Source organism: Pseudoliparis swirei, chromosome 9, assembly GCF_029220125.1.
Source record: "Pseudoliparis swirei isolate HS2019 ecotype Mariana Trench chromosome 9, NWPU_hadal_v1, whole genome shotgun sequence".
Lineage (NCBI taxonomy): Eukaryota > Metazoa > Chordata > Actinopteri > Perciformes > Liparidae > Pseudoliparis > Pseudoliparis swirei.
Window position 1 is genome coordinate 1,558,375 of NC_079396.1, and position 15,431 is coordinate 1,573,805.

A 15,431-nucleotide genomic window follows, 5' to 3' on the forward strand; every position below is an offset into this window, starting at 1 on the left:
TCTCCACCCCACAGATCCACTCCTTCGTTCCCCAAGAGTTTAAAGTGAATTTAAAGTAAATAAGTTTCCCCATGATGCTGCAGGAATGAGTTCATCTGTAACATTTCACACTGAGACCATAAACCTGCCACTGAAACTCTCTGAATGCATTTTACAGGATTGTGCTGCCTTCCTTCTTTAATCTCATCTACACCACCCCCCCCCCCCCCCTTGCATAACCTCCACCTCTAGTCTCGTGAATTCTTCTCCCCCGCCCTATCTCTCTCTTTTAGGCGTGCCTGGGCTTAGCCGCCCGGTGTGGAATGGCAGAGAGGAAAACAACGTTTAGGACGGAGTTGAAGGGCAGAAGGAACCTGGGATGTGGAGGAGGAGGAGGAGGAGGTGTGGAGAGAGGGAGTGAGACGGAGCTGACACATTCATGGCAGCCGGCGGGTTCACAGGAAGAGGAACGTCTCTTCCTCCCCGCGGTGACATGAGAGGGAATCAAGGGACGGCCGATGAAATACTTTGACTTCTTGTACAAATACAACAAAGTAAACCATGGATATGAGATACCAGCCCTCTGCTCGTTACACTCTGCTGCAGTTCATTTGGTTTTTGGAGAATGATGCAACGACAGCGCATGGAGCGTCGATGCCCCTCCGCACGCCCCGAGGAAATCAATCAAGCTTCATGGAAGTTGGTCCAGACGGTGTTGGGTGGACATGAGGTCAGGGCTCTGGGGGATTAAGGGGCCTGGGATACGATTAACCTCAAAGGAGAGGAGCGTCTCACCTGAGATGGGTCTCACTCGGACCTTGTAGCCCTGAACCGGCCCGTCGGCCTCCTTCCATTTCATCTGCAGCCGGTCCTCAGACAGGACCGTCAGCTTCAGGCGACCTTCAAGGTCACGGGACAGACAAGGAAAGAAATTCAGGTTTCCTAATGTGTGTGTGTGTGTGTGTGTGTGTGTTCAGAGGACAGCCTGACAGTTGCCGGCCTCTCAAAGATCACAGAAACAAGCTTTCTTCGCTCCTCTCCGAGTCGCCCCTCTCACTTCCTTCTCCCAAAATCAAATCCGTCTCTTGTTTCCCGACTTTGATTTACATAATGTTCCACTAGGGGCTCCCCAACAAGCAGCGTCTTTCATGTCTCCATCCCTCCCTCCAGCTGCCCCTCCGCTCATCAAAGCACGGCCTGTCCTCCCGTCTGCACAGAGACAGGAACAGGACGCTGGGTGGACACTGGAGGGGTCAAAGGTCGTGTCAGAGGAGCAGCACAGAGTTACAGTGTGTCTGGGTTTACTATGTAGTATGTGGGGCAGGGTAATGGATGGAGAGGAAGAGGGGGGGGACGGACGGATGCATGACCCTCAGATTCTATTCTGACGAGCATGTGTGTGTGTGTGTGTTCTGGGGCCTCTGGAGGGTCCTCATCCTCTTGGGGGCTTGGCAGGAGATCAGATCAGGGTCTGACGGGGATTTAGAGGGACCGAGGTCAAGGTCTCACAGACCCACGAACAACAACAACAACCTTTCCACGCAGGCGGGCAGCGAGGGGCGGCGTTGTGCTCCGAGGAGGACGAGAGCAGCTGGTCGCCGCCATCGCCGTCTTTAGTTCAGCTCTAAAATAATGCGTCCTTTGAAGTACGAGGACCCGCCGCCCTGAGACATGAGGCCTGTTAGGAGTCAAGCGGTTACACAACTGGTCATGAAAGTCTACCTTGGCCATGGACCCCCGAGGACAGCAGCAGGAAGACGCCGAGCAGGAAGCACAGCATGAGCCTGAGAGGAGGAGGAGGAGGACGCAAGGAGGTGATGAGTGGAGCCTAGAAACATGGAAAACAACATCTCACATGCTTATTCCTTTCGATACATGTTTTGGTTTATTATATTTAGAGCTTAAATGCTACGTGGGAATAAAACCCTTTCAAGGGACGGAAAATTAACAACAACAGCAACAATATATAAAAATTGAGAAATCATTTAATGATTTTTTAGAGCAACACGTGACAAAAAAAATGCTTCCAGCTTCTCGAATGTTGAAATGTGCTGCTTCTGCTTCTTCTCACCGACAGACTATTGAATATTTGTGTTTAGGACAAATGACGGAATTTTGACTTCTTGGGGATATTTCACAAACCGATGAACCATTAAAAAATTAAAACAATCAGCAGCATCATAAAAAATTATTCAGGCATTTCTGAAATGTTTACTGGGTCGTAAAAAGGTTTTCCCATGGGAACTCTTTTATGGCTGACGACAGGTGCTTTCAGGGCCCCATTAGAGACCTTAAACTTCACACAGATAGTGACACACACACACACACACACAAGGCTGAACACGCAGCGCTTCGAGAGGCCCTAAACTAGCACAGCTCGCTCTGACCGCTCAGCCTCCGGCTGCTCCGCTCCGTGTCCACTGACCGGCTCACACACACCATGTGAGGCTTCTCCTGTTACATCATCTGTTGTTCCTCTGGTGCACAGGAACACGGAGGGGCCATCTGGACCCGGAAACGGTGCTTCAGAGTGAAGCCAGAGAAGAACCATTTCTGGTTCCACAAAGAACCTTCAAACCAGGGTTCTCTAAAGAACCATTCCCTTAAAGAGTTCTTTAAATAACCTATAAAGGTGTCTCAAGGAACCTTAAAAAATGGTTCTTCAAAGCCAACATTTCTGGTTCCTCACAGAACCTTTCAAACCAGGGTTCACTAAAGAACCATTTCCTTAAAGAGTTCTTTAAAGAACCTATAAATGTGCCTCATAGAAGCTTAAAAAATGGTTCTTTAAGGCACCATTTTTCAGTAGGTGATGGATCTTGGTAGAACCTAAAAGCCCTTTAAAGAACCATTTAAGAACCTTTATTTTTCTGTTTTACTGTATATTTGTGTACAGACCCGATGTTTAGGAATCATTTGCGTTTCCGGGGACGACCGTGACCGTCTCTATTTCAAAAGGATGGACTCCAAGAAGTTAAAGTTTAACGAACCGCCACAGATTAAAGGATGTGAAGGGTGAACGATCCGCAGGAGGAGTTGTGTCGGCCGCCGGCCTCCAGACCTCCAGACCTCCAGACCACCAGACCACCAGACCTCCAGACCTCCAGACCTCCAGACCACCAGACCTCCAGACCTCCAGACCACCAGACCTCCAGACCACCAGACCACCAGACCTCCAGACCTCCAGACCACCAGACCTCCAGACCACCAGACCTCCAGACCACCAGACCTCCAGACCTCCAGACCACCAGACCTCCAGACCACCAGACCACCAGACCTCCAGACCACCAGACCTCCAGACCACCAGACCTCCAGACCACCAGACCACCAGACCTCCAGACCACCAGACCTCCAGACCACCAGACCTCCAGACCACCAGACCTCCAGACCTCCAGACCACCAGACCTCCAGACCACCAGACCTCCAGACCACCGTCTCTGGTGTTCTGTGAACCCGAACGCTGCGCTGAGCCTCCATTAGCCGTCTGCTACAGGCCAGACGAGTGATGTCCAGACACGCGTTCACAACAACAACAAACCACCAGGCTCGGTTAAGTGAGGGTTCCATGGCGGCGGAGGAGGGACTCACCAATCACATGCCTGATGTGCTGTTCTGTTGCTTTAATCCATGTCATTCCACAAGTTTTGCTTTATTTATTGTGATTGTATTGCGGAGGCTTTTATGTGGGACCTCGTGACCCCGGCTGAGGCGAGCGAGGAACCTCCAGCCGTGACGTAACCACGGAGCTCCTGTGGTACGTTTCTGTGGTGTTCCGCGTGTACCTGCCTGCCCGAAGGTTGCCAAGTCTCTGAGCTTCAGACATCTCTATCTCCACGTCTGTCAGGCTGAGAGAACAAGACGGCATTCAGATCTCTTTTTCCTCTGTGCATTGGAGGAAGGGGGGGGGGGGTATTATATAGCACTTTTATCTCACTTAGTGGATGTATCTTTGTAAGAATGAACCACGTCCATTGCAAAAGGCGTTGGATTCCTTATTAAACACTGATGTCGTTATCCAGGGAAACAAAGTGTTCCCAAGCCATCCTTCCCCTGACGCCTTCAGGCGACCTGCGTGACCTTTGAGTGACCTCACCAGGGGGGGGAAATGATGAACTACGGTGAACCCTCACCAGTACCCAGATGGCTGCTGGTGAACGAAGAGTCACACACACACACACACACACACACACACACACACACACACACACACACACACACACACACACACACACACACACACACACACACACACACACACACACACACACACACACACACACACACACACACACACACACACACACACACACACACATTGGACTTGACAAAGTGTGTAGCTTGTAGTTTCCTTTGAGCTCAATGCGGCTGGTTGCGTCGTTGTTTTTAAATCACGTTACATTTGCGCGTCGCTTGTGCGTAAAATGCCCATCTGGATACAATAGTCAATGTTTTTTTAAATACGTGTAAGCTGTGTAGTTAGCTGTATGATTCGGAGTCCTCTTCCTCAGGTACAACAGTTTCAAACAATAGACGGCAACTCAACTTTCAAGATATCGCGCTACTTTAGTCTGAGCCCCGAGGGACTCCAGAGAAGATCCACGACGCACACATACATGTATTCAGCTAATATTTCTGTATATTAATGAAGCTTATTGTGTCGACAGGTGAGGTCTTACCTGGCGGTGAGGTGAGTCTACGGTATTCCTTCAGAGAGAGACCGGAGGGGGATGTCCACACGCACCAGTTCCGCTCCGCTGTGAGGCTCCTCTCCACATCAGAGCTCAACTCCTCCGGGCTGAAATCCGAGAAGCAAGGCACCTCCTGCTGCCCCGGCGCGGGCGTGGCCCTCCAGAGAGGACTACAAGAGCCCCCCAGAGGACTACAGGAGCCCTCCAGAGGACTACAGGAACCCCCCAGAGGACTACAGGAACCCCCCAGAGGACTACAAGAGGCCTCCAGAGGACTACAAGAGCCCCCCAGAGGACTACAGGAGCCCTCCAGAGGACTACAGGAACCCCCCAGAGGACTACAGGAGCCCTCCAGAGGACTACAGGAACCCCCCAGAGGACTACAGGAGACCCCCAGAGGACTACAAGAACCCCCCAGAGGACTACAGGAACCCCCCAGAGGACTACAGGAGCCCCCCAGAGGACTACAGGAACCCCCCAGAGGACTACAGGAGACCCCCAGAGGACTACAAGAGGCCTCCAGAGGACTACAGGAGCCCTCCAGAGGACTACAAGAGCCCTCCATGAGGACTACAGGAGCCCTCCATGAGGACTACAGGAACCCCCCAGAGGACTACAGGAGACCCCCAGAGGACTACAGGAGCCCTCCAGAGGACTACAAGAGCCCCAGAGGACTACAGGAGCCTCCAGAGGACTACAGGAGCCTCCAGAGGACTACAAGAGCCCTCCAGAGGACTACAGGAGCCCTCCAGAGGACTACAAGAGCCCTCCATGAGGACTACAAGAGACCCCCAGAGGACTACAGGAGCCCTCCAGAGGACTACAGGAGCCCCCCAGAGGACTACAAGAGCCATCCAGGACTACAGGAGCCCTCCAGAGGACTACAAGAGCCCCCAGAGGACTACAAGAGCCCTCCAGAGGACTACAGGAGCCCTCCAGAGGACTACAGGAGCCCTCCAGAGGACTACAAGAGACCCCCAGAGGACTACAGGAGCCCCCCAGAGGACTACAAGAGTCCTCCAGAGGACTACTGGAGCCCTCCATGAGGACTAAAAGAGCCCTCCAGAGGACTACAGGAGCCCCCCAGAGGACTACAAGAGCCCTCCATGAGCCCCCCAGAGGACTACAGGAGCCCCCACAGCAGAGCAAACCATGCAGGCCAGAGGTGCATGGCTCTCTAACCACCTCCAATTTGTAGGCATTTATTATTATGCCACATTTATTATTATTCCATATGTAATATTATTAATAACACACATTTATTATTCCACATTTATTATTGATTACCCCCACATTTATTATAACCCACATTTATTCTGACATGAAACGTGTTGTTTTCTTTTCACTTTATTTCTCAACAGAGCTGCATTTCATACAGAAGAAAAAAACAATAAAATTTGACAAAGGTTTCAAACTGAAGAACTTCAGCTCCACGGTCAGATCCCTTTGTGATGCATTCAGAGAACATCTCTGACGTAGAACAAGGCACATCGAGGTCTTCACCGTCGCGAAAATCACGTCTTATAACAATAAATAGATCCTATGTGAACCGTCTCCATCCTGAAGCTCGCTGGGTCCTTTCCTTAAAAAACATTTTGTTTAATTGTTGAAATTCTATCGACATCAATGAATCAAACGCCCCGACAATAACGGACGAGGCGTCCTGTATCTTTGGCGGCTGTAGGACCGTAATAACCCCGTTGAATCATTTCATTTGCTACCGCTCTGCAATGTGAGCTCATTGCAGGTCACAGAGTCTGCAACACGCTGACAACAACCAGCTTTTGAAATAACCTGGAGTCAACATTATATTGTGTGTCCCAATAACCAAAAAAACACCATAAAAACATATTCAAACCTGCCATTCATTCATTTTTAGTTGGACATTACAATTCAACCAGCAATTCATTTGATAATAAATGTGTCTTTTGAGGACAAAAGCGTCTGAAATGTGGCAGCTTCTATAAACATGTGAGCGTTCTCTCTCTAAAGGAGAGTACCTGATTATCTTTGGGTTTTGAGACACACCTGAACTCAGGGGTTAGAGCATTGTGACGTGTGGTAGTTGTGTCTTTACTTCATTCGTAATCAAGAAAATTACCTGCAGACGTTTTTGATAATGGTAATAATTGCTACTTGACGCACCTCCTTCATGGTTCTGGGATGAGGCTGTAGCCCAGAGAGAAGAGCAGCAGAGGAACGACACATCTATTAAAATACATTTACACGCAGGATACTTTTTATGGGAAATAAATTCCATCATCCAAAAGAGGGATAGCATTGAGTTATCGGACATGTATCCCAAACCGGACACCTCCAAACACATCCCTACAGGTGTCCCTCGGTTCCCAAACAGAAAGCCACAACCCGCCCTGTACATTGGCACAAAGTGTGACGAGCAAAGAAAAGAACCTGAAAGTCTTCTTCAACTCGCTCTCTCCCATATATCACACTGCACTGACACTGACTAGAGACATGACTAGAGACATGACTAGAGACTAGAGACATGACTAGATACATGACTAGAGACATGACTAGAGACATGACCAGAGACTAGAGACATGACTAGAGACATGACTAGAGACATGACCAGAGACTAGAGACATGACTAGAGACATGACTAGAGACATGACTAGAGACATGACCAGAGACATGACTAGAGACATGACCAGAGACTAGAGACATGACTATAGACATGACTAGAGACATGACCAGAGACATGACTAGAGACATGACTAGAGACATGACCAGAGACATGACCAGAGACTAGAGACATGACTAGAGACATGACTAGAGACATGACCAGAGACATGACCAGAGACATGACTAGAGACATGACCAGAGACATGACCAGAGACATGACTAGAGACATGACTAGAGACATGACTAGAGACATGACTAGAGACATGACCAGAGACTAGAGACATGACTAGAGACATGACTAGAGACATGACTAGAGACATGACTAGAGACATGACTAGAGACATGACCAGAGACATGACTAGAGACATGACTAGAGACATGACCAGAGACATGACCAGAGACTAGAGACATGACCAGAGACATGACTAGAGACATGACCAGAGACTAGAGACATGACTAGAGACATGACCAGAGACATGACTAGAGACATGACCAGAGACATGACTAGAGACATGACTATAGACATGACTAGAGACATGACCAGAGACATGACTATAGACATGACTAGAGACATGACCAGAGACATGACCAGAGACATGACTAGAGACATGACTAGAGACATGACTAGAGACATGACCAGAGACATGACCAGAGACATGACTAGAGACATGACTAGAGACATGACCAGAGCCATGACTAGAGACATGACCAGAGACATGACCAGAGACATGACTAGAGACTAGAGACATGACCAGAGACATGACTAGAGACATGACCAGAGACATGACTAGAGACATGACCAGAGACATGACTAGAGACATGACTAGAGACATGACCAGAGACATGACTAGAGACATGACTAGAGACATGACTAGAGACATGACCAGAGACATGACTAGAGACATGACCAGAGACATGACTAGAGACATGACCAGAGACATGACTAGAGACATGACCAGAGACATGACTAGAGACATGACCAGAGACCAGAGATATGACTAGAGACATGACCAGAGACATGACCAGAGACATGACTAGAGACATGACCAGAGACATGACTAGAGACATGACCAGAGACATGACCAGAGACATGACTAGAGACATGACTAGAGACATGACCAGAGACTAGAGACATGACCAGAGACATGACTAGAGACATGACCAGAGACATGACCAGAGACATGACTAGAGACATGACCAGAGACCAGAGACATGACTAGAGACATGACTAGAGACATGACTAGAGACATGACCAGAGACATGACTAGAGACATGACTAGAGACATGACCAGAGACATGACTAGAGACATGACTAGAGACATGACTAGAGACATGACCAGAGACATGACCAGAGACATGACTAGAGACATGACCAGAGACATGACCAGAGACATGACCAGAGACATGACCAGAGACATGACTAGAGACATGACTAGAGACATGACTAGAGACATGACCAGAGACATGACCAGAGACATGACCAGAGACATGACCAGAGACATGACCAAAGACATGACTAGAGACATGACTAGAGACATGACTAGAGACATGACTAGAGACATGACCAGAGACATGACTAGAGACATGACTAGAGACATGACCAGAGACATGACCAGAGACATGACTAGAGACATGACCAGAGACATGACTAGAGACATGACCAGAGACATGACCAGAGACATGACTAGAGACATGACCAGAGACTAGAGACATGACCAGAGACTAGAGACATGACTAGAGACATGACCAGAGACATGACCAGAGACATGACCAGAGACATGACTAGAGACATGACTAGAGACATGACCAGAGACATGACTAGAGACATGACCAGAGACCAGAGACATGACCAGAGACATGACTAGAGACATGACTAGAGACATGACCAGAGACTAGAGACATGACCAGAGACATGACTAGAGACATGACTAGAGACATGACCAGAGACATGACCAGAGACATGACTAGAGACATGACCAGAGACATGACTAGAGACATGACCAGAGACCAGAGACATGACCAGAGACATGACTAGAGACATGACCAGAGACATGACTAGAGACATGACCAGAGACATGACTAGAGACATGACCAGAGACATGACCAGAGACATGACTAGAGACATGACCAGAGACATGACCAGAGACATGACCAGAGACATGACTAGAGACATGACCAGAGACATGACCAGAGACATGACCAGAGACATGACCAGAGACATGACTAGAGACATGACTAGAGACATGACTAGAGACATGACTAGAGACATGACCAGAGACATGACCAGAGACATGACCAGAGACATGACTAGAGACATGACCAGAGACATGACCAGAGACATGACTAGAGACATGACCAGAGACATGACCAGAGACATGACCAGAGACATGACCAGAGACATGACCAGAGACATGACCAGAGACATGACCAGAGACATGACCAGAGACATGACCAGAGACATGACCAGAGACATGACCAGAGACATGACCAGAGACATGACTAGAGACATGACCAGAGACATGACCAGAGACATGACTAGAGACATGACTAGAGACATGACTAGAGACATGACCAGAGACATGACCAGAGACATGACCAGAGACATGACTAGAGACATGACCAGAGACATGACTAGAGACATGACCAGAGACATGACTAGAGACATGACCAGAGACATGACTAGAGACATGACCAGAGACATGACCAGAGACATGACCAGAGACATGACCAGAGACATGACTAGAGGCAGAGAGCGTCCTCTCCTGGGGGCAGTGTTTCTGTCCCAGCTGTGTCCAAAGCTGTCAGAGCGGTTCAGACCCACCTGAAGGCCCAGGTGTGAGGGGTGCCGGCGTGTCTTCAGTGCAGAGTGATTTCCTGCTCCTCGTCTTCGTCGTTGTCGAACTCGGCTGCCGAGTCTCGCCCGTCGTCTCTGCCGTGCCGCAGCAACGGGAACTCCAGCTCGGTGCTCTTGAGCTGCCGTAGAGACGGACTCTTGTCTGGAGGGACACGCAACACATCCTCAGTCTGCTGACGTCCTTTCATTTCACGACGGAGACGACACCGGAATGATCCGCGAGGACGGAAACAGAAGCCCTACTTTTGGAAGCGTACACCTTGAGTCCGACGTGCAGCGAGATGCCGCTCAGGCAGACGGAGAAGCCCAGCCAGTTGAAGACGCTCATTCGGTCTCCCATCACAGCGGCTGCCAGAATCAGAGTGCACACCTCCTGCGAGGACGCCAGACAACACGCAGCACGGAGGAGAAGTCAGTCACACGAGGCCCGACGAAGACTTGGAGTTCGTCACGCAGCCGAACACAAAAAGGCGGCCGGAAAGATGACGTTTCAAAGCTCGTCCAATCAGATTGAAGCTGAGCCTGAACCAAAAACACACCACGTCTCACGCTCTCTAGCGTTGTCGGCTTCCTGTGACCGACCGGGTACGAAAAAGAAAGTTTTTAACGATTTTTCAAAGTTACCTTAAAGATCCCCGAGATGGAGAGCGTGAGGCTGGAGGTCCGCGACACGAGCAGGAACTCGGAGAAGCAGAGGCCGAAGGCCAGCAGCCCGCCGGCGGTCAGCGTGAGCAGCGTGTACAGGACGGGCGAGAGCTCCGTCGCCCGGAACAGCTTCTCCGAGTTACTGAGGCTGAGCCCTGGGAACGAGACGGACATCCACCATGATGTTTCCCTGGGTTGGTTAAACATGTCCATTCATGTTCCAGGGTGACCTGAGCTGAAGGGTTTCTGCATGTACTAAGACAGACACGTTGTTTACATTGAGACCGCTTGGAGACTGATAAGCCCCGCCCCCTAGCCGACGCCAATAAACCCCAAATAGTCAGGTGAGTAAACTAACTCACGCTCGTAAAGCTTTGTCAGTTATGTTTTTGAATAAAGGGTTGGAAATTAATAGTTTTTAAAAATCTGATTCATCAAAAAAATAATCGACTATTAAAATAATGGTTAGTTGCATCTCTAGACAAGAGTCCTAGCTGGATTCAGGTGTTCCTCCCCTGGTGGCCCCGTGACTAACATGACTCTCCATCTTTATCATCTTAACACTAGGATCATAATCGCGTTAACAGTCAGGGTCACGTGATGATTATTGGAGCGCAAAGAGCCGAGAACTGATCTGCAGCTACTCGTCACATCGGCGTCCCCTTTGGGAAGCAAGAGGAAAGACACGTAGGAATATCATGACATTTAGGGCGGAGTCGTGTCCGACATGCCTGAGACTCAACAGGTGACGCATTGTCCTCGTTCACGGGGAATCAGAAACATGCAGCGAGGGGTAGAGCAGGAAACACAATGGGAGCTGTGTTCACCCAACTCCCCAAGAGGAGTAAACATGGAGGTCAAACAGGCCGGCGGGCAGTTGGGCGCTGATATGTTTGCACAGCAGTGCGACGCCTCCGATGTTTTCAGGATGTGGTGTTTGTGTCCGTCGGTGTAACAAAGAGCTCCGACAAGACGTCACTGAATATCAGCGTCGTAGGAGCCACTTTGTTTGTTTCGTTTGTTGGCCCTCCGCCACTAGGGGGCGTAGGGCCAATGTCAAGTAAGACAGAGGCCAATGTAATCAGGGGGAGCACTCGGGGGTCAGGTGTTGCTAGATTGACAAGCGCACAGTTTGTGGGAAGCAGGTGACAATGTGTTTGTATTCCTTTCATTTTTTGTGAACATACAAATGGGTTTTGGACAAGGAACGTATATATTGATTTATGTTTATAAATAAATAACCTTTCACATTTAGAACTGGACATGTTTGACTAAACCTCCAAGAGACCACAGTGACGGGGTCACGACAGGCATGTGAGACTGCAATTGATATGAATATTGTCTTCAATACAACTGAGAAATGTTAAATATCAAATCACCCAATAAAATGATCGACGATGTGGAGAAATGTTTTCCTGATGAAAAATAAATTAAAAATAAGACATTCTCCAACAGAGGTCATTTAAAATAGTATTCCTGCACTTGAATATGTGCATGTAATGTACTGAAGGGGGGGGGGGGTCTATGACATCTTGAGCCATCCTGCTGAGTTTCAGTTTACCACAGAGACAACAGAGTGATGATGTCACAGAGTGAGACTCACCTTCATTGTACAGGAAGAGGGGGAAGAGGCCGATGAACATGAGCGGCAGGAGGTGGTACAAAGCATCTATCGGGTTCTGGAGGCCTGGAAGAGGAGGAACATGCGGTCATGAGCTTCTAGACCTTTGAAGAAGTCCCCGCACGTCATCACTTGTTCATTTTTATTCCGGGTTGCCACTGAACACGGACCCAGCTCTGCTTTCTGCATGAGGACCTGCGTGAGCGTCCAGCGGATCCCCCCAATGAAGGAGGCCAGCAGCACCATGGTGAAGCCCTCTAGGTTGAACTGGGCCGACTCGAACGTAAACATGAACAGACCGCTGGCGATCAGCAGGACCACCAGGATCAGGAACGGGTTCTGGTGGAAAGGGATGGAAGAGAGAGAGAGAGGGACACAACAGGAAAAAAGAATGGAAGATGACAAAATGATGAGAAATACAGATTAGAAAAAGCAGAATAAAAATGACCAGAGAAAAATTAGAAGAGAAAAGGTCAAAAGGATCCTGATGGATGTAAATAACAACGTTAAAGATATACATATATATTTGTGACTATCATGTACTCATTTCATTACATGTATTATATTTCCTTTGGCTGCCACGTCGGCGTTGCTCAGCTCTTCTGTTCATGATAACAAACAATAAATAATGGGATCCGTTTAGCTTGCATCAGCTTGCTATTATAGAATAATCCAGCATTAATATAATATCTATTAACGAATTAGCGAGACATCCCAAAACATGTTTGCAAGTCATGATCATTTTGAGTTAAATGAGCGCATCACTTTAAATATTGCCCAAATTACAGACAGCGGAAGGATCCATTATTTGCATTTTATGCATTCTCATTAAATAAAAGCCTAAATGAAACATTTTGCCTTCAAAGAGTTCGCCCCAAGGGAGGGAGGAGTCCCGCTGAACAAACTACTGGCGCTTAATTTAGTTACGCAACTCTATGTTAGAATAAGAAAGACACGGATGTCTCTACTTAATCTTGATCAACTTTCACCAAAGAGAATCACAGGGAACATACATGTATCTGTGGCACTGTAATAATTATAAACAGGGAAGCAAAAGGATGTATTTAAATATCTTTCTTGTGGCCTTTTTTGTTTTTTACGTCAGGACGAAATCATTTCACGTCACCGCTACGATGGGTTTCCTTTTCCACACAATGTCGTTGAAGTTGTGTGTCACTCACCGGCTCCTCTAGTTTAAAAACCAGGGAGAAGAAGAGGATAAAGAGCACCGATGAAGACTTGGTCATGGTGTACCTGGAAGGACAAGAAAATAAAGAGCCGCGCATAAGAAGGGAACAATCCAATAACTGGGTAATACCGTGAGTTCGTATCCTCTATTTGAAACTCACAAGCTGATGGTGATGAAGAGGAAGCTCCAGTTGGAAAGCCCAATATCCAGAGCTGTTGCCAAGGCTGGAGACAGAATTTAGGACTTTTATCAGACAAAAGAAGATGTACAAAACGATGTCCTTGCTCCACTATGTTGAGAATAAAGATGTGCTTTGTAATAATTCAAAATATGTCACATTTAACTGAATACCGGTGACTCATTTGAGGCTTTAGGGTGGAAAGCTACACGTGTTGTCTGCTGATTAAACACAAAATGAGTAGTCCAGTCCAAAGTGTCTAGACTCTTCAACTATCTCCTCGGTGTGCTGTAATGGTCAAAGTACTCTGCTCTGAAAGCCTCGTCAGTGAGTGAAGGTGATAAGAGCTGATTGGTTCTTGACATTGTCGGGTAAAACTCTGCGGTGCCGTCTCACATGTGGGAAACACTTTACGGAGGTAGTCCTTCCAGCTCAGAAGGATGCGGGGTTTCCCCGCCCAGCACTGCATGGCCCGCCGCGTCAGGGCCGCCAGGCAGAAGTTGATGGCGAGGTGAACTAACGTCATGAAGAGGGGGTAGCGGAAGCCCTAAAAAAGAAGAAGAGAGAAATGGGTCGGATAGGGTCACCCAGGATGGAACAGGGGGAGCGAGATGCTCCAGTGTCTCAGGGTCCTGAACCCTAAGACACCCGAGTTAATACCCCACGACACAAACGCTATAAAAAGGTAACGTGCGTTAATCATCCCGAGGGAACCCACGCGTGTCCGAGCAGAGAAACCGAACCGTCTCGCCGCTTCAAGAACCCCGTGGCTTACCTTCATCAGCCATTTGTTATAGAAGGTGATGCCGATGGAGAAGACGTAGTAAAGGAGGACTAATCCAACGGCGCGAAGCCCCCGGCAGAAGAACTGGACGGGGCACGCCATGCTGGCCTGCAGGCCAGGAGCAGCGGTCCAGAGAAGGCGTGGCGGCGGCTACCATAGAGAGGTCCTCTCCCAACTGGATCTGCACCCGGTCCTGACACCCACAGCGGATTCCTTCAGGAGAAGAGAGGGACGTGGTTAGTGGAGTTTGGATCCCCGTTAGCTGAACTTCCTGGGGTCCAGACAGGACAAAACATGCAATACATACAAAACATGACGTGTAACAAACAGTTAAACAAATAGTACAAGCAGAGAAATACAGAATCAGAGACAGACAGAGACACACGGTTAGGCTTTGGATTATTTAATTAGAGTAATTATAAAGCAGAATAGTTATAAACAAGCTAACTATGTGAGCTTAATTGTAACATTAGCTTGGGTTAGACGACCAGCTGCTTCCGTTAGCCGCTAGACCACGTCAGCTAATACTGACAACCGTTCACCGACTAACTCGACAACTAACTAGCTAACTAGTTAGCGTTAACTAACTAGTATCAAGCAGGAAGACACCTTCTTAATCAGACAGCAGTACCCTAACTGTCGGTGATGAGCTCAGCATCACTCACCATATGGTAGTTTGGCTCAGTTTGAAGGTCGGGTTGTTTCCTCTCAGTCCGCCAGCTTTACCACCATTAGCGTGTTAAGTAAAACCATTAACCGTTCCTCATTAATCGGTTATCCACGCCGCTTCGCTCGCGCAGGCCTCTCGTTGCCTTAAAGCACCGCTCGCGCGCTCTGCAACTGGTGACAG

The 15,431-nt window shown here is 48.5% G+C and overlaps 2 protein-coding genes across 6 annotated transcripts in view; both read right to left on the bottom strand.

Moving 5' to 3' along the window:
• LOC130198882 (collagen alpha-1(XX) chain) overlaps nt 1-4,921 on the bottom strand; it is a 43,314-nt gene extending 38,393 nt beyond the window's left edge. For 2 of the 5 annotated variants that reach the window (XM_056421949.1, XM_056421946.1), the window contains exons 1-3: nt 4,656-4,921; nt 1,702-1,807; nt 775-879 (exon numbers count right to left, since the gene is read on the bottom strand). In XM_056421949.1, the coding sequence (XP_056277924.1) occupies nt 775-879; nt 1,702-1,759 (163 nt within the window). In that variant the 5' untranslated portion in view covers nt 1,760-1,807; nt 4,656-4,921. Of the gene's footprint in view, nt 1-774; nt 880-1,701; nt 2,325-4,655 lie in introns of those variants that run through there. The other 3 variants (XM_056421950.1, XM_056421948.1, XM_056421947.1) reach the window with 3 other exon arrangements.
• A 1,077-nt stretch (nt 4,922-5,998) lies between these two features.
• On the bottom strand, nt 5,999-15,422 carry slc35c2 (solute carrier family 35 member C2). The gene is made up of 11 exons (XM_056421972.1): nt 15,247-15,422; nt 14,573-14,794; nt 14,194-14,344; nt 13,780-13,843; nt 13,612-13,684; nt 12,601-12,769; nt 12,413-12,496; nt 10,789-10,964; nt 10,408-10,537; nt 10,132-10,306; nt 5,999-6,836 (listed from the first exon to the last, which is right to left on the bottom strand). The coding sequence occupies exons 2-10, from the start codon at nt 14,681-14,683 to the stop codon at nt 10,167-10,169; spliced, it is 1,098 nt and encodes a 365-aa protein (XP_056277947.1). The 5' UTR covers nt 14,684-14,794; nt 15,247-15,422; the 3' UTR covers nt 5,999-6,836; nt 10,132-10,166.
• Nucleotides 15,423-15,431: the final 9 nt, after the last annotated feature.